Source organism: Piliocolobus tephrosceles, chromosome 10, assembly GCF_002776525.5.
Source record: "Piliocolobus tephrosceles isolate RC106 chromosome 10, ASM277652v3, whole genome shotgun sequence".
NCBI lineage: Eukaryota > Metazoa > Chordata > Mammalia > Primates > Cercopithecidae > Piliocolobus > Piliocolobus tephrosceles.
In genome coordinates, this window is record NC_045443.1 from 32795345 (window position 1) to 32817299 (window position 21955).

The window sequence follows — 21955 nt, forward strand, 5'->3', positions numbered from 1 at the left end:
TGTTAAGAGCAGGAAATCTAGACCTTCCTGTAATGACAATCCAATAGTCCACCCTCACCATCGTGAAAAGAAAGTTGCCTCAAAATTAACAGTAATTAGCCTGAGGTATTGTAAATGTGGCTCTACAGTCTGAAATTTAATGGCATCTTTTGTCAAAAATAGTCTTATTTCCACTTTAGTCTCATGACTACAACACTATAGTGCTTTCCCTGTAGTACTACAACGCAGTCATACAGAAAAAAATTCTTGGACCTTGTGAAATAGTGCATCCATCCACTTCTATAGAAATAGGAGCCACACTGACCGGGCGCGGTGGCTCACGCCTGTAATCCCAGCACTTTGGGAGGCCGAGGCAGGCGGATTACGAGGTTGAGAGATCGAGACCATCCTGGCGAACATGGTGAAACCTTGTCTCTACTAAAAATACAAAAATTAGCCGGGTGTGGTGGCGCATGCCTGTAATCCAAGCTACTCAGTAGTCTGAGGCAGGAGAATTGCTTGAACCCGGGAGTTGGAGGTTGCAGTGAGCTGAGATCGCGCCACTGCACTCCAGCCTGGGCAACAGAGAGACACTCCATCTCCAAAAAAAAAAAAATTATTTATATATATATATATATATGCCACACAAAGATCACTGATAATTTAGTTGATAACTGAACTGTTTTCTAGTTTAGTTATCAAAGCGTGGTGTGAACAAAATGCTGAGTGTCACAGTGGCATTACAAATAGGCCCAAAATTTTGAGCTTTTAACGAGATCAAGAAACATTTTATGAGATTTAACTCAATATGCCTTAACATATCCATGAGGTAGTTAAGTAAACAGTACTACTCATTTTAATACATAGCAAACAGAAGCATGGGTAATTGACATACTTATACTTTAAGCAATAAGAATTAGAAGAAACCACAGAAGCTTGGGGCCTTCTCTCTAGCTCTACCCCAAAGAAAATGAACTTTAACTTTTTTTTTTTAAAGCATCATATCACTTAAAATTTTCTTCTTCTTTTTTTTTTACACTTGCTTATTAGAATAGTATCTCTTTCTAAAGCTGGTACCCTTTTCAGTAATGTGGTAAAAACTGAGTATAACCCTTAATTCAAGCTAGGCCTCTGCTTCTACCTGAATTGGTACAAAATTAAGACATTATCTTGTAAGAACTAAAATTGTATTTGAAATTTTTATTTTAGGCTACAAAAACAAGCAAACAACAAGTAACTTGAAAATAGGTCTTGTCAAATGATGTAAATTCATCCTTTCCAGGGAAGCAGAAGGTAGATCCTACTAAAAAGAAAAGACGCTTAGTTAATGGAGGTTAAATTTAAAAGTATAGTTAAATTCAGGCTAACTTCTGAAAATCCTGTTTTATTCATCTCACTGTGGTACCAGTAACTATACTGAGTCAGGTTACTTTACAGTTAACTATTTCACCTATAACACAATAATCCATTAACAATCTAATACAGTTGTTGGGTGTGGTCATACTGGAAATTCTTAAATTCTTAACCATATAGTTGTCTTGCCCATTTTTTTTTTCTTTCAGACTGAGTCTTGCTTAGCCACCCAGGCTGGAGTGCAGTGGCACGATCTCAGCTCACTGCAACCACCATCTCCTGGGTTCAAGCGATTCTCCCGTCTCAGCCTCCTGAGTAGCTGGGATTACAGGCACCCGCCATCATGCCCAGCTAATTTTTGTATTTTAGTAGAGATGGGGTTTCACCGTGTTAGTCAGGCTGGTCTTGAACTCCTGACCTCAGGTGATCTGCCTGCCTTAGCCTCTCAAAGTGCTAGGAATACAGGCGTGAGCCACTGCGCATGCCAGTTTTTTTTTTTTTTTAAACGATGAATTGGTCTTAGTATAAGTCCCTGCAAAATGATGAATTGTCTTAGTATAAGTCCCTGCATTTCTGTAACAAAGTAATGAAAGGCACAGCTAATCCAAGCAGACTTAACCCTATTCAACAGACAGCTGAAAAAATACTTTGCTTCCTCAAGGAAAAAATTTTGGAAAAAGAAAAAAAGTGTTTCCTTTAACAGTTGTTAATTTTCATAGCTGTACTCCAAGAGCTACATAAAAAGATTCCAGAAGAACCAAATTATTAGCAATGAATGAACATGTGTGACAGAATTTGTGCATTCAACATATCTGGCAGAAAAACTAGTGAAAATGCTAGCTAGAACAAATTGGTCTTTAAAATATCAGTTTCCTATCCTTTAAAACAAAAATTACCTAGTCTACCAAGAAAATACAAAAACATAAGGCAGTAAGTAAGAGTTGTGTTTAGGCTATTACAGTGCAGGTTATCCTCAAGGCCACATATATCCTGCTTCACTGCTGCTTGCATTCTGCTGGGTTTTGATCCTTCTTCGGTTCATAGTCTGGATCATTTCCCTCATCTCCTTCATCTACCCCTTCCTCATCAGCTTCTTCACCTTCTTCACCATACTCATCATCATCATCTTCAGTAACTCCTCCAGTAAACTATAACACTGATCTTGGGATTATATGCTTACATAAAAAGTGACCAGTTTTGAAGTCTGCAGCAAGGATAGCTTCAGCAGCATCATCCAGATCTCCACTCTCAGGAACTTCAGGAGGGGCAAGAAAATTAAAGAAAGAGTCATTGGAAACTGTTTTGGTCACAGTACGAATTGTCCCATGTACCTTGTGTTTCTGCTTCTTAATGTTTTCAAAGTGACATTCTTTCCTTTTTTCCAATCTATCTGGCCCCCTGTACAACCCATAATTTCTGGTCCATCAAAAGAAAAGGGATCAGAATTATCTGGTTCTGGTTCTAACCTCATCCTACATGTCTTTGTCAGCACTTCATGTGTAAAATATTCACTGGGTTCAAAGTGAAATTCTAAGACAAAACTCTTCGGCTGGCCAGCATCTGAGAACTTCACTTTAGTATCTTTGAAATGCTTCAGAATAGATTCATCATGTTCCTGAAGCATATAACTGAGTAAGTCAACATTCTTAGAAACAGGTAACCAAAATTCAGGAATTCCTTTGGGGGTCTTCTTTTTCTTCATCCTTTTTCTCATCTTCAGTCTTGGCCTTTTCTTTCAACTCCTCTGAAATCTCATCTTCTTCATCTGGTTTCCATTCACATTCTTCCTCCGCAGGTTCATAAATTGCATTAATAATCATAAATTGCTTATCAAATAGAGGCTGATAGAGAACAGCATACTTTCTTTCAAGATTGTGAACTTCCTCATATAATTTGGCTTCTATCTGTGCACTTATGCAGGTTTTTGAGAGTATTCACTCCTCTTTTAACTACCCTAGCTAGGCAGGTTGTCAATGTCTGCCATGTTGTAAGAACTCAAATATCAGAGGCTACTATGGGGAGCCAGGCGGGTGGAGCTGTGCAGGCAGTGACTCAGGGTAGCAGTGGTGGTGGGAGGAGCAAGAGGCAGCGCTGTGAGCAGATGGCGCTAAAAAAGGAGACCCCATCTCTGAAAACGAAAACAAACCCTTAATTTCACCAACCCGAGATAATTCCTAAAATTTGGCATTGAACTAGGCATTTTTCTATGCATCTATAACACATAGATGCCTGTACTACATATCTTTAAAAATCAGATGCTATACCTATCTTGGAATCATTTCTTAAATCATGTAACAAATAACTTTCTACCTCATACATTATCAGTCTGAAGATTTGCATAGTATTTTACTTTTTAGATATACCCTCATTTGTTGGGCCAGTCTCCTACTACTGGATAGTTTGTTTTCTGTTATATACACATATAAGCTGTGATGGACTACCTGCATCTATCTTTGGGGCTTGTGTCCAAGTAAACACTGAGGATAAATTTGTAGAAGTAAGTTTATTAGATTAAAGAATATAACATCCTTAGAATCTTTCATTACATATTGCATATTGTTAGCATATTGTACTGTTTTACTACTAGCAAGAATAACCATTTCTCTAAAAACATCTTTTTATTCTGAAATAATTATAGACTCACAGGAAGTTGCAGGGTGATGTACAGGGAGGTCCCACGCATCCTCCACTGTGTACCCTTTCCCCAACTTCCCCCACTGTTGGACATCTTGCATAACTACAGTACAATAACAAAGTGAGAAAATGGACATGGGTACAATCCACAGAGCTTGTTCAGATTTATACGTTAACTCATTTGTGTGTTTGTGTGTGTATGTAGTTCTATATACTTTAGTATAACCGAGATGGTCTTCATATGGTCAACTCCGTAAAGAGAGTATTTATCAGACTAATTATTGAATGGTTATATATATGGCATATTGAAAAAAGTAAAGATGACCACAAATGGGCCTTTAAAGAGTTTAGTGGGTAAAGTAGGTCAAGATAATACTGAGCTTGATTAGGCTGCAAAAGTATAACTTTTATTTAAATACTACTTATTGTTATATATAATTCATATTCAGAAAAGTACATATAGCGTATATGCACACTTTATAAATAGTTAATGAACCAATTATCTGTGTCTACCTAATGAAGCGTTTCAGACATTGAAGAGAGACCATTGACATTTATTTCAGGGTTTGGGAGAGCTCCACATTTAAGAAGGCATTTGAATTGGGCTCTGAATAGAATTTGAGAAGCCAGTAATGAGAGGGTATTTCAGGCTTGGGAACAGCAAAGAATAATGCAAGAATAATGTCTTTGGAGAACAGCATGTATAGTGATGGGACATAATAGGAGATAAGACAGGAAGGGTGTCTAGGAACAAGACTGTAGATACAGAGTCTTTTCTGTCTTGCTCTGTCGCCTACTCTGGAGTGCAGTGGCGCGATCTCGGCTCACTGCAACCTCCACCTCCCAAGTTCAAGTGATTCTCCTGCCTCACCCTCCCCAGTAGCTGGGACTACAGGCGTGTGCCACCATGCCCAGCTAATTTTTTATTTTTATTTATTTTTTTATTTTTATTAGAGATGGGGTTTCACTGTGTTAGCCAGGATGGTCTCGATCTCATGAACTCGTGATCCACTTGCCTTGGCCTCTCAAAATGCTGGGATTACAGATGTGAGTCACCGCACCCAGCCCCCCCCCCCCCCCCCCCTTTTTTTTTGAGAGTCTCACTCTATTGCTCAAGCTGGAGTGTAGTGGCGTGATCTCGGCTCACTGCAAACTCCGCCTCCTGGGTTCAAGCGATTCTCTTATCTCAGCCTCCTGAGTAGCTGGGATTACAGGCGCGCACTACTATGCCCGGCTAATTTTTTGTATTTTTAATAGAGATGCAGTTTCACCATGCTGGCCAGGCTGGTCTCGAACTCCTGACCTTGTGATCCGCCTGCCTCGGCCTCCCAAAGTGCTGGGATGACAGGCATGAGCCACTGCGCCCAGCCGAAATTCTTATCTATTAAGCAATTACTCCTCATTCTCCTCTCCTCCAGCCCTGGTAACCTCTAATTTAATTAATTAATTAATTTATTTTGAGACAGAGTCTCACTTTATTGCCGAGGCTGGAATGCAGTGGCACAGTCTGGGCCAGTCTCTGCCTCCCAGGCTCAAGCAATCATCCTGCCTCAGCCTCCTGAGTAGCTGGGACTACAGGTGCCCACCGTCACACCTGGCTAATTTTTGTATTTTTTTGTATTTTTAGTAGAGACTGGGTTTCACCATGTTGGCCAGGCTAGTCTTGAACTCCTGACCTCAGGTGATCTGCCCGCCTCGGCCTCCCAAAGTGTTGGGATGACAGGTGTGAGCCAAATTTACTTTCTGTGTCTGAATTTGCCTATTGTAGATACTTCATATAAATTGAATCATTCAGTATTTGCCCTTTTGTGCTTGGCTTACTTCTGTTAGCATGATATTAGACTAGTACCTTTTACCTGAGCTACTATAAAAAGGTACTCAATAGTGGTTGTAAAAATAGAGAGGAAGGGATGATTTGGGGAGGCATTATAAAGGTATTTGTAGAATTCAACTGGACTTGAATTTGAAAAAGATAATACCAGGGTTTCTAGTTATTAAACAAGATAGGAAACATAAGGTGCTCAGTAACTATATCAAGAGATTTTTATTTGTCTAAGGCCGGGTGTGGTGGCTCATGCCTGTAATCCCAACACTTTGGGAGGCTGAGGCGGGCAGATCATGAGGTCAAGAGATCGAGACCATCCTGGCCATTGTGGTTAAACCCCGTCTCTACTAAAAATACAAAAATTAGTTGGGCATGGTGGCGCATGCCTGTAGTCCCAGCTACTTGGGAGGCTGAGGCAGAAGAATCACTTGAACCCGGGAGGCGGAGGTTGCAGTGAGCCAAGAGCCCACCACTGCATTCCAGCCTGGGCAACAGAGCGAGACTCCGTCTCAAACAAAAACAAAAACAACAACAAAAAGAGATTTAATTTGTCTAAAGCAAGACTAGGGCTGGGCACGGGTGGCTCACGCCTGTCATCCCAGCACTTTGGGAGGTCAAGGCGGGTGGATCACTTAAGGTCAGGAGTTTGAGACAAGGCTATGTTTATTTATTTACATATTATCTGTGGCTGCTTATGTGCTTAATGGTAGAGTTGAGTAGTTGCAGCAGAGACTGTATGACCTGAAAAGCCTAAAATACTATGTGACCCTTTATGGAAAAAGTTTGCCAACCTCTTCTTCAGATTGTGAATCAATGGAAATAAATATAAGGCACTGTTTCCTATTCTCAAGGAGCTTATATTCTAGTTGAGGAAAACTAGGGCAGAGAAAAGGTGCTTAGCAATTCTTAGTTAACTGTTGTTTTATGTCAGAACATGTATTATATTTACAAATATATATATATACACACACACATACCTATCATTTAATGATTCCTTTTCCCATTTAAAAAAATTAGAGAAACTAGTTCATAATGAGTTGAATTAGAACACATGGTAATGGGAATGAATGAAATTGTTTATCTGAGGCTTTCTCAGAAAATAAGATGAACTTAAAGCTCTAGAAAGACTTCTAACTTGTATCTTCTTTCCCCTTTCACAATGCCAGAAACCATATACTTCATTGCCTTTCAGATGCGGTGGTGCTAGAATTTGTTATATTTTCCATGAGACTTTTGGGCGAACCTTAGAATCTGTCGATCCACTTGGTGGCCTTAACACTATTGACATTTTGACTGCCATTAGAAATGCTACTGTGAGTATGCTTAGCTTTTTAGGCTGTAAAAAAAATGAGGTTAAAGTTTTTCTTACCCATATACTATGTCTTTTTAAACTTAATTATACAGTTTATTTTGCTCTCATATTTGAAATTAAAAAGCATTTTGCATGAAAAATACAAAAAATGTGACTTAACCTTTGGGAAGAACTGAAATTACATATATAATAAGAGTTCTAAGTTTTATTTTCTCAGGGTCCTCGTCCTGCTTTATTTGTGCCTGAGGTTTCATTTGAGTTACTGGTGAAGCGGCAAATCAAACGTCTAGAAGAGCCCAGCCTCCGCTGCGTGGAACTGGTTCATGAGGAAATGCAAAGGATCATTCAGCACTGTAGCAATTACAGTACACAGGTAACGGAGAGAAATGTAACAGGTTTCACGTAAACTAGAAAAGAACACGAAGTGGTGGTTTCTTTCACTGGGTGGAAGGAAATGTGTAAATGGGATACAAGGTAAAATCTATAGTTCCCTTACCTGAAAGTGATTTGAAATAGGATTCTTAAATGTAGGCTCCAAATCTAATTCAGTATTTCTGTGATCATTAAATAAAAGAAAATGACTGTTGGCCTGGCATGGTGGCTTATACATATAGTCTCAGCTATTTGGGAGGCTAAGGTGGGAGGATGACTTAGTGAGACTATGTCTTAAAAAGAAAAAAAACAAACTTACATTTTTTTTTCATCTACCATTTATAGGAATTGTTACGATTTCCTAAACTTCATGATGCCATAGTTGAAGTGGTGACTTGTCTTCTTCGTAAAAGGTTGCCTGTTACAAATGAAATGGTGAGCATAGATCATTGTAATTACTATTAGTAAAAGTTTAAATTTTTGCTTGACTGCTTTTTAATAAACATTATATGGTTACTTTAGAGTTTAGGCATAATGTTTTCCAGTGTATTGGGAGGAAAAAGAAGTTGAGTTTCAGTCAGCTTTAAATTTATTAAAAGTTTAATTTATTAAAGTTAAATTTATTAAAGTTTATTAAAATTAAAAAATAAATTATTTAATTTATTAAAGTTAAATATTAAAAATTTAAAGGAAAATTTTTAATAATTCTGGTATAAAGTGTATTTTTTCTTCATATTTTAATTGTTAGCCTGCAGACATGGGTTTTCTTGAAAATAGATTTATGATTGAGGGGTGTGAATAGCTTTGCTGTATTATTTAGTACCACTGATCTTAACAGAATATTAGTTCCATCTTTAGCCTCAGTAAACTGAGCCTTTATAGCACACTCTTACTTTGAGGTACATCGGAGTAATCTGGCCACTTCTGCAGTTTGCTTGTTATGACCTAATAACTATAATATCATAGTTGCTTGCTACTATTCTGTGGGTTGCTGCTATCCACACAAATAAAAATGCTGAAATTGGCAGAAATATGGGATAAGCATTTAAAATTGCCCTTATGCCTCTAATTGTTGGCTGGGTTTTTGTTTTTTGTTTTTCTTTCTGATCACTAAAAGTGCATTTGGGTCCTTGGCTCAGGATGGTGAGCCCCGTGGAGGTTACTAAGAGTACAAAACCATCCTTGGAATGTAAGTGCTGCTGCTTGGCTGTTTCTTTAGTGAGGACACCCCTCAGATTCTGATGTCTAAGACTGAATATAGCACAGAATCATTGGACCTTCATTTTAATAGACCCTTTTTACCCAGTTCTGGACTGATAAGTGCCATTCTGATACCTGAGATTTGTTAGGACAGCACATAATAAAGGGCTTAAGTTTATTCTCTCTGTAACACTTAGTGGTGTGGTGGCTCACGCCTGTAATCCCAGCACTTGGGGAGGTCGAGGTGGGTGGATCACCTGAGGTTGGGAGTTGAGAGCAGCCTGGCCAACATGGAGAAACCCCGTCTCTACTAAAAATACAAAATTAGCCGGGCATGGTGGCGCATGCCTGTAATCCCAGCTCCTCGGGAGGCTGAGGCAAGAGAATCACTTGAACCCAGGAGGTGGAGGTTGCGGTGAGCCGAGATTGTGCCACTGCACTCCAGCCTGGGCAATAAGAGCGAAACTCCATCTCAAAAAACAAACAAACAAAAAAAGAGTTAGCAATTCTGTAGAGGGCTGGATAAATTAATTTTAACTTTTCTTTTTTATTTTCCTCTAAGGATTTTGAGCTACATATAATATTTTAACTAGGTGCTTTATAGTTAAGGCTAACCAGTCACTACCTCAGGTCTTTAGATGTATCCTTTACCCAAATAAAGTTAACATTTTTAACTTATGCCTGGTTATGAACTTATTTTCTTATTGTTGAAAATGAACTTAAAAAGTGACATGGAATAGTGGATGATCTGAAGTTTTAATAACAAAGTTGCATAAAGCATTGGAATTTAGATTTGCATCAAATAGATGACTGTTTTTCCCTAACAGTAAAATACTTGTAGTTACTTTAATGTTATTGTTCCCTCTTAGAAATGCAGTTTTAGATGCTGCAATGTAAATAATTTTAAAGCTAGAGTAAATTATTGTTTGACATAAGATTTATCAGTTGGAATATAATTATCAGGCAATTTAGGCATAAGTTTCCTGTACTTTTTCGGTATTGTCTGTTTCGTAAGTTTTATATATAAATTTCTCGAAGTAAAATATGGTTGATGTATTTTTGTATATAGCCTAACTTACTTTTTTTCTAGGTCCATAACTTAGTGGCAATTGAACTGGCTTATATCAACACAAAACATCCAGACTTTGCTGATGCTTGTGGCCTAATGAACAACAATATAGAGGTAAATATAATTCTTACACTTTTTCACAGATAGAAAAATCTGTTGTAACTCAGTTATATCAAACTTATTTAGCACGGAGTAATGATAAAATAGACATGTGCCACATTAGTGCCTGCTGCATGCCAGGAAATATGCTGAGGGGATTACATTGTTTTCTTAATTCTCAAAACTACCTGGAGGCATTATTACTTTCTGCTTATGAAACTGAAATTCAGAAAGAATCTGAGAATTCATTGATTTGGTGTGACTGGCTCTATTTTGGTAACTTACAGTTTATACAGGGGAAGTGTGTACAACAAAGTGTTTAAAATTGTTTTCATTTGGCTCTGAAAGCTGTGAAGGAAACACTCAAGAATTGACCAACTTAGCATAAATTTGGAAAAGCAGAGTGCTTTTTTCACCAGTACTGGGGTGGCTGCATTTCATGGATCTTTTCTTTCCTTTTGATGTTAATGTAACAAATTGAATAAGATCTCAGATGGAGCCAAGGCTGGTGGACAGAGCAATTTACCCAGAAGCCATTTTTTTCCTCTGCCAGTTTTCTCCAAAAATAGTACATTTTTCTGTTACTCCCTAATTCAGTAAGACCTCAGAGTCCCCTTCTATATCAAATTTCCTCTTCTGCATATGCATGGTGAGAAAATTGTAAATATGCAATTCAGAAGCTGGAAAGGATCCTGTGTTATTGACTTCAATTCCGGTTAAAACAGATGGGGTGGCCAGGCATGGTGGCTCACACCTGTAATCCCAGCACTTTGGGAGGCCAAGGCAGGTGGATCACCTGACTTCAGGAGTTCGAGACCAGCCTGGCCAACATGGTAAAACCCCGTCTCTACTAAAAAATACAAAAAATTAGCCAGGGTTGGTGGCAGGTGCCTGTAATCTGAGCTACTAGGGAGGCTGAGGCAGGAGAATCACTTGATCCCAGGAGGTGGAAGTTGCAGTGAGCTGAGATCGTGCCATTGAACTCCAGCCTGGGCAACAAGAGCAAAACTCTGTCTCCAAAAAAAAAAAAAACTGGGGAGCTTGAGGTTTACAGATAGCATTTATTCCTTTGGTGCTTATTTTGCAGGGCACTATTATAGGAAACAAGCACCTTTTTAACACAGGTATAGGGAACTCATTTTTGGTTACATAGCTGGTGGTGATTCCTGTTACCAGAAAAAATTCCAAAATGCATACCTGAGTAGGCTCTTCAAAACACGCTAGATAACAGTTATGTTAAAAATTAGCATGTAGACACTTAAAAGGATTTAGTTCTTTTTGCACTGAAACTAACATCATTAAAAACTTGTGTTTGTGGTAGTTTTGTTATACTGACAAGGTCATATGTGATATGATTTCAGATTAGTATTTTTCTACAAATGAATAGGTTTGTGGTTATAATGACTGTGCCAGAGAACTTTATGTGGATATTTTCATTTAATCTTTACCATAACCCTGAGGGCAGATCATGTCATTAACAGATTAGGACACTAGGGCTTCAAAAGAGTTGGTAAGCTGTCCAGTTAGCAACGCAGGTACACCAGGTCTGCTGGGGTCTGGGAGCAGCTCAGATCATAACTGGTTAGTAACAGTCTAGGGTGAGAATTCGAGATACCGTGCCTTTTGCTTTGTATCCCTGTTCAAAATGTACATTTTATCATGCTAATTTTTTATTTTGAAGATTGTTAATATCTATACTTTTACTGTTATTTTTTATTACTGAATACCCTCTCATGAAAAAATAACATTGGGCCAAGTTTCTGGCAAAAAAAAATTTCTTACACATGGAACATCATTGTGGGCTGGGTGCGGTGGCTCACGCCTGTAATCCCAGCACTTTGGTAGGCTGAGGCAGGCTGATCACCTGAGGTCAGGAGTTCAAGACTAGCCTGGCTAACATGGCGAAACTGTCTCTACTAAAAATACAAAAATTATCCAGGGGTGGTGGGTGCCTGTAATCCCAGCTACTAGGGAGGCTGAGGCAGGGAGAACCGATTGAACCTGGGAGGCGGAGGTTGCAGGGAGCCAAGATCATGCCATTGCACTCCAGCCTGGGCAACACAGCGAGACTCCATCTCAACAAAAAACAAAAACAAAAGCATTGTGAAGCTTTGTTAACTTATAGTTTTTTGCAAGTTGAACTGTGTTCATGAAATACTTTCTACTTAGGAGCAATTTTGACTTTAACCTAAATAGTTTCTACTGTATTTGTTGCTGCCTGTGAGAGATCCACCATTAACATCTACAGATTTCTGTATCTTCATCATCTTTTTTTTAAAAGACAGTCTCACTCTGTCACCCAGGCTAGAGTGCAGTGGCATGAACTCTGCTCACTGCAACCTCTGCCTCCTGGGTTCCAGCAGTTCTCCTGCTGCAGCTGGGATTACAGGTGTGCACCACCATGCCCGGCTAATTTTTTTATTTTTAGTAGAGACAGGGTTTCACTATTTTGGCCAGGCTGCTCTTGAACTGACCTCAAGTGATCTGCCCACCTTGGCCTCCCAAAGTGCTGGGATTACAAGCATGAGGCACTGTGCCTAGCCAATATTTTCATAATCTTTTACCTATCTATCTTGGTGCTTGGATATAGCAGATGCTCGGGACATTCTAATTTGAATTTAACTGTCTCTTTAGCTTTGTACAAGTTACTTTGATAATATTAGCAAATTAGAACAGTGGGCAATTGATCAGTCTGTTAAATTAGCCGGGTTACAGAAAGGACTTTCAGTTGTCAACACTATTTCCTGGAGATAGGATAAAGAAATGGAACATTTTTATGGGATAACGTCAACCACAGATACTTCTTCAAGATACGGTTTTATGAGGGGAGTTGTCTGAATTTAACACAAAGGTGTTCAGGTTAGAGTGGCTTTTAAAGTCTTTGTGGAGTTTTCTGTGATCTCTGGACTTCAAATTCCACATGGTATGTTGAAGGCTTATGTTCCACATTTATGTGAGGACAGGAAAGGGGGAGAAGATGTCACTCTGTTGCCCCTCATTTGAGAATCTCCAGTACAGGAAGCCACTGTTACTGACACCTTCAGGTGTGTGGGCAGAAAAAAAAAAGATTGAGAAGCTTTGGGTTAAATGATTTATTTATTTTAAAATATGATAATTATGGCATGAGTCCCAACAGTGAGAGGATGTATCTCTAAGTTACTCCACACTTTTCAATTAACATGAACATTTTTTAGTAGGCATATATGTCAACACTTGGATAATCACTTTTGTTCTGCCCGATTGTGTTTCTTAGGAACAAAGGAGAAACAGGCTAGCCAGAGAATTACCTTCAGCTGTATCACGAGACAAGGTAAAAAAAAAAAAAAAAAAAACGTTTTAAATGCATATTCCCAATACCTAAAGATAGATTGATGAGCTCAGAATATTATTCAGTTCTAGGAGTTTCTTCTTTTCCTCCCTTTAACACTCCATTGGAACTGAGTAAAGACATACAAGTTTAAAATGGGTTTTGAGTGATTTAAAGATAATAGTATTTTGAATTCACTGACATAAATGCTTAAAAGTAGGTTTAAGGGTTTATTTAAGCATCAAGCTTTTTAAAAAAATTTAGTCAGTGACTTTATCAACTTTGTAAATAGTTGAAATGACTAAAGATTTTATTATAAGAGGGTTTCTTGGAAAACACAGTATACACAGAATACAGTTTTTAATTACTAGTAATACTTATAATAGTTGTAATACTAAAGTGTGTATAAAAATCTTTTACCTTGACTTCTTTGCCAGAAAAGAATCTTATCAAATGCCAAAAATAAAAATGAAGCTTTTGGATTTGATTTTTATTATGTATTCATCTGAAGGAAACTTTTAACAAAGGTGACAATGGTGAAGGAAATAAGGCAGAATAAACAATTTTATCTCCCATGATTATTTTCATTTTTCATGTTATTTTACGATTTTGTTACAGAAGGGAAAAATTCACATTTATAGAGTGTTCCTGAATGCATTTTTGCATCCTTGATTTTTTTTTCCCCTCCTGCATTTTTTGCCTTTAGTCTTCTAAAGTTCCAAGTGCTTTGGCACCTGCCTCCCAGGAGCCCTCCCCCGCTGCTTCTGCTGAGGCTGATGGCAAGGTCTGTTCTGATTCTTAATCTAAGCCTGCATGCCTAGTTCTTTGGTACAACATAATCTTCTGGAAACAATACACTGAATAGAAGAATATTAATATGGGATACCGTGCTAAGGTCAGATCACTTTAGTCTAATATATATTTTAAAATTATATAACAATGCAATGCATAGTTTATATTGTTGACATGCTTTTGCTTGCAATATAGAAGATGCACACAGAAAAAGAAGTAATTTAAAGAGGAAATTATCCTGCACTTTTTGAATTTCAACCCATTGGTATTTAAATTTTGCTTGTTAAATTGCATGTTTTAACATATCTTTCAACAGTTAATTCAGGACAGCAGAAGAGAAACTAAAAATGTGAGTCTCTTGCTTCAGAATGGAAATGTTGGTACCTTTGGTTCTCACTGAGACACTGTCTGTGACACCATTAAATAACCTGTTTGTGTAGTGGTATCTATCTCTTGTCTGTGTTATGTTCTTAATGTTCCTTTTATCTAACCTGTGGAAGATGGCGTTAAACGTTTTAATTAGTAACAATAATAGGCTTTCTCACTGTTTTCTGTGACCTTCAAGAATAGTTTTAAATTTTGATAGGAAATTTAACATATTTTGATAGGAAGCTCAGAGATTTCCTAGATTTCAGAGACGGAATTGTATTTTTGGACATTTCCTTTCCTCTTTAAAGATCTTGAGATCTGTTCAGTACTAATAGATAATCCTCTAATCTAATGCTTCTTTCTTATGCTTCCAGTTAGTTTGCACTTGTTACCCTATATATAGCTTCACATATGCTTCAGAAGCTTAAGCAAATTAAAAACAAACGGGGACTGTGAGAGTTTGAGACTGTTTTCAATTCTTGACAACCATTTTAGAGGAAAATTAAATAATGTATAAATTATTCAGACTCATTGCTATTTCAAGATTTTCTGCCATTTAGCTCCTTTCCTTAATTATCCAGATTTAAAGTTCTGAACTTGAGATAAAGGTTTATAAATGTCTTATCTTCTCTCAGCCCCACTGTGCTCAGATATTAAGCGAACCATCTAAATCACTGCACAAGTTTTATTTCATTCATGACATCACACTGAATGTGCTCACTCTCCTTAAGATTTCATTTGGTATGTCATCCACGTATAAAAACCTAATTACTCATTTTTAAGTTAATGTGTAATATAAATATACTACGTATATTTATAGTTCACCTTAACTGACATATTAAAGACAGATTTTAGCAAGTATTTTGATTCAGAATGCTACCCCAAACTACCATTTTTCTTACTGCCATAATCCTCTATTAAATTTATATAATCCATTTTTATATTGTAAGCTCTTAAAGAATAACTAAAAAAAAAACCCCTCTTAAATGTTGATGAATTATGTTTTTCCATTATAAAGTCATTTTTTACTTTTAGAAGTCAAGATTAATAAATTTTCTAGAAAATAAGGTGTAAAAGCACTTGTGATTAATGTGATAGCACTAGATTTCTTTCCACAAATCCTTAAGAGTACAGAGGTTGAGGGGATTTCCGTTGTGTTTATCACATTCCACATTTGAAACTCATAGTGACTGTCAGCCTACGAATAGCAAATGTAGTCTTGCTTTTTGTTAAAGAGTTCTTACTTATACCTTGTGGCATTTTGTTGACTATAGGAATGTAAATTGACTTGAAATACATAAACTCTTAACTTCAGAGACATAAGTTCATGGAACTTTTAGAGTTTAACAATGTTTATGATTACTTAAACTGAATGGCAGTTCTTTGTGCTTTTAACGAGTAGTTTTGATTTTAAGGGCAGCATATACTTTTTCTACAATTTAGTGTTTGAAGGGTGGGAGAAGAGGAATGATTTTGAAAAGTTAGCGAGCGAATGATAAAGAAAAAAGGAATTAAATAGAACATAAATTGGTTGATGCCTTGCAAACAACTTACAGCAGAACCTCTTATTTAGCTACGTCAGGGTTTCAGTGCTACCTACTGTCTCCTTCTGACCTCATTATCTGTATGAATAAACTTCAGATGGGTACTGGATGTATATTGACTACTGTGAAATAAAATGAACTTTGTTTTAGTTAAGGTCAGATATGATGTGGTTGGTATAGGTTTTGGAACATGTTTTTTCAGGTTGCATCTGGAGGTGGTGGGGTTGGAGATGGTGTTCAAGAACCAACAACAGGCAATTGGAGAGGAATGCTGAAAACTTCAAAAGCTGAAGAGTTATTAGCAGAAGAAAAATCAAAACCCATTCCAATTATGCCAGCCAGTCCACAAAAAGGTCATGCTGTGAATCTGCTGGATGTGGTAAGCCATGACAATTTGGTTTAGGTCTAATAAGATGACCAAGTTAGTAGGAAAATGATTAGACAGAAAGAACTAAAGTCTCAAAAACTTATATAACTTTCAGATGTTAAATGCTGCCATTTCAAAGTGTCACAAAAGTAACATTTCCCCCCCCCCATCCCTATTTAGCCAGTTCCTGTTGCACGGAAACTATCTGCTCGGGAACAGCGAGATTGTGAGGTTATTGAACGACTCATTAAATCATATTTTCTCATTGTCAGAAAGAATATTCAAGACAGGTTAGTATTACTTACTATAAATCACAGGCTCTACTATTGGTGGATGATTCTATGATCTGTTTTGAAAAATACATGTATTTTTAAAATTTTAGGTTTTTATTCTAAATCATCGAGTGGATTCTCTGATAGTCCTTTGGTAACTTGTAGCAAGACTCAGTTTGTTAACATAGAATGACTAGGACCTCATGTATCAGCTAGAAAAAGCTATTAAAATGAATCTTTTGTTCTATATGGCTGCCACATTTTGAGTCATTTAAGAAAATGTTTTTTTTCTTAAATTTTAATTTAGTAGTTTCATTAATTATTTTGGCTAGTAACACTGACTTGCCTTTTTAATTTAACTTGGTTTTCCAAAGTATCAAAACAAATGTCTTTTACTAAGAAATATGTATACGGTTTCTCGTTCAGAATGTTTTTGCATGTGTCTACTCCCCTACTGCATCTTCTCCTTCGTGTTTCCTGGTATATCATTTTCATGCAGTAATAGGGAAAATACACATTTAGTTGTATGAAGTGATCTATTAGAAAATATTCTGTATCCAGTTTTTGGTAATCTGTCAGCAGCTGAGATGAATTTTACTGCACAGAGTAATAAATATACTTCATATTAAAATAAATGATTTTGTCTGTAGAACCATTTATCTTTTTTGCTTGTAGACTTTTTAAACCTGTAGCTTGTAGTAGAAATAATAGTTCCTAGTATTTTACACTGTGGGCTTGAAAAAATTCCATTTGTCTCCTTCATTGCCCCCATCCCCTGCAGAGGGTGTTTTTGTTTTGAGATGGAGTCTCGCTTTGTCGCCCAGGCTGGGGTGCAGTGGCGCAGTCTTGGCCCACTTCAACCTCTGCCTTCGGGGTTCAAGCGATTCTCCTGCCTTGGCCTCCTGAGTAGCTGGGATAACAGGTGTGCAGCACCATGCCGGGCTAGTTTTTGTATTTTTAGTAGAGACGGGTTTCACCATATTAGTCAGGCTGGTCTCGAACTCCTGACGTCAGGTGATTCACCTGTCTCGGCCTCTCAAAGTGCTGGGATTACAGGTGTGAGCCATCGCACCTGGCTCACTTAATGTTTTCAAGCCTCATCTGTACTGAAGTATGAATCAGTATAGTCATGCGCCACATAACATTTTAGTCAACACACAACATATTTGAATGTGTTCCCATTAGATTATAATACCATATTTTTGCTGTACATTTTCTATGTTTAGATACATGAATTCTTCCCATTGTATTACAGTTCCCTATTCAGTACAGTAACATGCTGTACATGTTTGTAGCCTAGGAGCAACAGGCTATCCCATATAGCTTAGGCATATCGTAGGCTGTACCATCTACATTTGTGTAAGGACTCTCTGTGGTGATCATGTAATGAAATCATCTAATAATGCGTTTCTCAGAGCATATCCTTGTCATTAAGTGATGTATCTTTTTATCTGTGAATAATACTAGATTATAGAGATATACTGTGTTATCCATTCATCAGCTGATGTTTGTGTTTTTCTCACTTATTGGCTATTATGAATAAATGCCTATTGAAGAGTTTTGAAATAAGGATGATGGAAAGAAGGTAAAGTAGCTCAGCCTCTTGAGTAGCTGGGATCACAGGCATGTGCCACCGCGCTAAGCTAATTTTTGTAGTTTTAGTGCCGACGGGGTTTCACCATGTTGGCCATGCTGGTGTCAAACTCCTGACCTCAAGCAATCCACCCGCCTCAGCCTCCTGAAGTGCTGGGATTACAGGCATGAGCCACTGGACCCGGCTGAGAACTGCTTTTCTTAATGTTTAATTATAATTAAGCAAAAATATAAAGGGCGATTACGCCATTAATGAAATATCCAAAGTAGTACAGTGTTCTTACTTAACTTTATTTCATGAGGTTATTTTCTAAGCCCAGATTATTAAAAGTAGAATTTTGGCTAAAATTCCGTAATTTGGTTTTGTTTGCAGTGTGCCAAAGGCAGTAATGCATTTTTTGGTTAATCATGTGAAAGACACTCTTCAGAGTGAGCTAGTGGGCCAGCTTTATAAATCATCCTTATTGGATGATCTTCTGACTGAATCTGAGGACATGGCACAGCGCAGGAAAGAAGCAGCTGATATGCTAAAGGTACTGTGAACCTTTGGAATTTTTATACTTGGGTACTAGATAGAGACATAGAAATAGTGTTAAATGCAGTTTGATTATTGGATGTATATAGTCTTTATATTCTAGCTAGGCTTGTTTCCTATTGGTACTTGATAAAAATCTTTTTTTCTTTTTTTTTTTTTTTTTTTTGAGACGGAGTCTTGCTCTGTAGCCCAGGCAGTGGTGCCATCTCCCAGCTCACTGCAAGCTCCGCCTCCTGGGTTCATGCCATTCTCCTGCCTCAGCCTCCAGAGTAGCTGGGACCATAGGTGCCCGCCACTACGCCCGGCTGCTTTTTGGTATTTTTAGTAGAGACCGTGTTAGCTAGGATGGTCTCGATATCCTGACCTCATGATCTGCCCACCTCAGCCTCCCAGAGTACTGGGATTAAGTGCTGGGATTACAGGCATGAGCCACCGCACCCGGCCGGTACTTGATTAGATTCAAATTCCAGAGAAGATATTGGTTAGTTATAAACCTACCACATATACATTGGAAAAATCACCCCGCATAATTCAGATTTATTTCATAACTTTGTAATAGCATTTAAAATTTTTATTTCCTTTAATGCAGGCATTACAAGGAGCCAGTCAAATTATTGCTGAAATCCGAGAGACTCATCTTTGGTGAAGAGAACTATGTAATACTGAGACTTTGTTGACTCAAAACTTGCTAGTTACTGCCTACCTGAGTAGAATCTTATTTATGAACTCCTGTGTATTGCAGTGGTATGAATCTGCTCATGTGAAGACTGGCTATAAACTGAAAAGTGTATTCCATATTGCAGAACGAATCACACATTTAATCCAAATAATAAATGGCTGTTTCTAAAGTTTCCCAGTATATGTAAAATACATCAAGTCTGTCTTGTGACAGTTTGATCTGAACTTAAAAAGAGCTGTTAATGTTCTAGCTGTGCAAAGCAGTTTGCCTGTGGATAAGATGACCTGTGTAATAATCTTTGTTAGTAGTCTCAAAGCTGCTGCCATAGTCCTCCAAGAAGAAAGCACCAAGAGAACGTTTCATATGACTATAATGCATGTACTATATAAGCTGATCTGGCTTTGAAAGATGTGAGTTGGCAAGTTCCTCACATAGCCATTGTATTCCACCTGTCCTGCAATTTAGTTTTTCTGAGCTTCTCTGCAGCCTTTCATGTGTTTTTAAGAAAGCTGAATGCACAAGAGGATCTGTGACACTGACATGGATGTGGTGTGCATACTGTGTAGTTACAAAGCCCTTCCAATTCTGGGTCCATCTGCGCTAGCAAATTAAAATATGCTTTGATTCATACTTAAACCTGAAAGCTGGAATGTGTACATTAATTCCTACATTAAAAACAGCCATCTACCCTTGATTATCTAGAAAGACTTGGTAATGATGGCCAGTTCCTTTTAGGTTTTAGAAAATCAAATGATGACCTAAATTTCCCTTAATTTGCAAATACAGTAGTAATTAAGGTACATCTCTCTAAAGTGGAGCACTTAAACCAGGCTCTAAGATTCACTTTGAGGTGGAACTTAAAACCAATGTACTGTATGTATGCACTGGTAATAGCTACTTTTGCTTCATACCAACAAAATGTATTAGAATAGTATGAAAGTACTGGAGGAGCTGAAAGAAACACCCAAGGCCAGGCGTGGTAGCTCACGCCTGTAATCCCCGCACTTTGGGAGGCCGAGGCAGGCAGATCACCTGAGGTCAGGAGTTGGAGACCAGCTTGACCAACACGGAGAAACCCCGTCTCTACTAAAAATACAAAATTAGCCCAGCGTGCTGGTGCATGCCTGTAATCCCAGCTACTTGGGAGGGTGAGGCAAGAGAATCACTTGAACCCGGGAGGTGGAGGTTGTGGTGAGCTAAGATCGTGCCATTGCACTCCAGCCTGGGCAACAAGAGCGAAACTCCATCTCAAAAAAGAAAAAAGAAAAACACCCAGATACACATACTCCTTCAGATTTAAGCTGCATTTCTGGGGTAGTGATGAAGTTTAGAACATATACATATTTTGTTAAAATTCCCCAGATGATTCTTGGTATGAACCACAACATTATAAATTTTAAGATATACTTAGAAATCCTTAAGACATCTAGCCCCATTTCTAATAGACAATACATTTATATTGCAGATAATTTTTTTTTTTCAGTTTATGACCCGATATTTATGAAGGAGTACTGGCAGGGAAAATATGAATATGTTAACTTTAGCTTATGGCATCAATTTACTAAGGAACAACAGGCTCACCAACTGATCTCACACATAAAAAACCCCACATCATCAGTCTGATCCGATATGGTACTACTTTGAATCTCTTATTAGTACCACCTTGAGAGAGGATACATGCTCCCAAAACGTTACCACACTTAAAAATCACTGCCATCATTAAGCATCAGTTTCAAAATTATAGCCATCCATGATTTACTTTTTCCAGATGACTACCATTATTCTAGTCTTTGGAATTTGTAAGGAAAAAAAAACAAAAACAGAAACTTTTGATGCACTTTTCTCAAGCACATCAGATTTCAAATTGAAAATTAAAGACATGCTATGGTAATGCACTTGCTAGTACTACACACTTTGTACAACAAAAATCGGAGGCAAGAAACTTAATGGAAAGAGAAAAACCTTCCTTTGTTGGCCCTTAAACTGAATCAAGATCTGAAATGTAGAGATGATCTCTGACATTTATAACATACCTGTACTTGCTGTGTAAATAAAATTGCTGGTATGAAATGATATTAAAGTTTGTCAAAAAATGAATTCTTAACTTTTCTCCCAGAGAAAGGGAGAGAGAGAAAAGAAAGAGCTTTTTAATACCTAAATCTATTTTGGAACATAACTGTATAGAATACCAAACATTTTATGACTTTTTTCCTACCAGATTCTGACAGTTCACCAAGGTATTATAACATCTCCATTTTTGCGTATGAAGACAGTGACTTGCTCCAAGTAATCCAGGTAGTACATGGCTAGAATTTGAACACTAAAGCCATGCTCTGCTGCCTGTAAGGTTTTCAAAAGAAATCTGATTAATCATTTCGTATGTGATTCACTTGATCCTCAAGGCAACAGGGAGGCCATTGCCTTGATTTTTCAGATATGGAAATAGTTCTGGAGAATTAATTTGCCTCATGTTTGCAGAGCTAGCTCAGTCTTGATTCCAAATCCTTTAAGTTTGACCTGAAAACTTTCCTTTCCTGGATACTTTTTGATATTCTCATATGATTGCATATTTGGTATAATTGCCTTTATTTTAGGGGTATAACTTTTTAATTTACCTCAAGTTGGAATCTGTTTGGGGGGAAAAGTTGAAACTT

At 37.7% G+C, this 21955-nt stretch overlaps 1 protein-coding gene and 1 pseudogene across 7 annotated transcripts in view; one reads left to right on the forward strand and one right to left on the reverse strand.

Moving 5' to 3' along the window:
- Positions 1 to 21374, forward strand: part of DNM1L (dynamin 1 like) — a 66278-nt gene extending 44904 nt beyond the window's left edge. For 3 of the 6 annotated variants that reach the window (XM_023208945.2, XM_023208947.2, XM_023208949.2), the window contains 11 exons: positions 6984 to 7104; positions 7321 to 7476; positions 7821 to 7910; positions 9766 to 9858; positions 13097 to 13153; positions 13857 to 13934; positions 14259 to 14291; positions 16058 to 16234; positions 16403 to 16512; positions 18461 to 18620; positions 19212 to 21374. In XM_023208945.2, the coding sequence (XP_023064713.1) occupies positions 6984 to 7104; positions 7321 to 7476; positions 7821 to 7910; positions 9766 to 9858; positions 13097 to 13153; positions 13857 to 13934; positions 14259 to 14291; positions 16058 to 16234; positions 16403 to 16512; positions 18461 to 18620; positions 19212 to 19268 (1132 nt within the window). In that variant the 3' untranslated portion in view covers positions 19269 to 21374. The remainder of the gene's footprint in view (positions 1 to 6983; positions 7105 to 7320; positions 7477 to 7820; positions 7911 to 9765; positions 9859 to 13096; positions 13154 to 13856; positions 13935 to 14258; positions 14292 to 16057; positions 16235 to 16402; positions 16513 to 18460; positions 18621 to 19211) is intronic. The other 3 variants (XM_023208944.2, XM_023208946.2, XM_023208948.2) reach the window with 3 other exon arrangements.
- On the reverse strand, positions 1816 to 4819 carry LOC111540583 (annotated as a pseudogene). Its single transcript, XR_002731031.2, has one exon. The product of XR_002731031.2 is annotated as a nucleosome assembly protein 1-like 1 pseudogene (transcript).
- Positions 21375 to 21955: the final 581 nt, after the last annotated feature.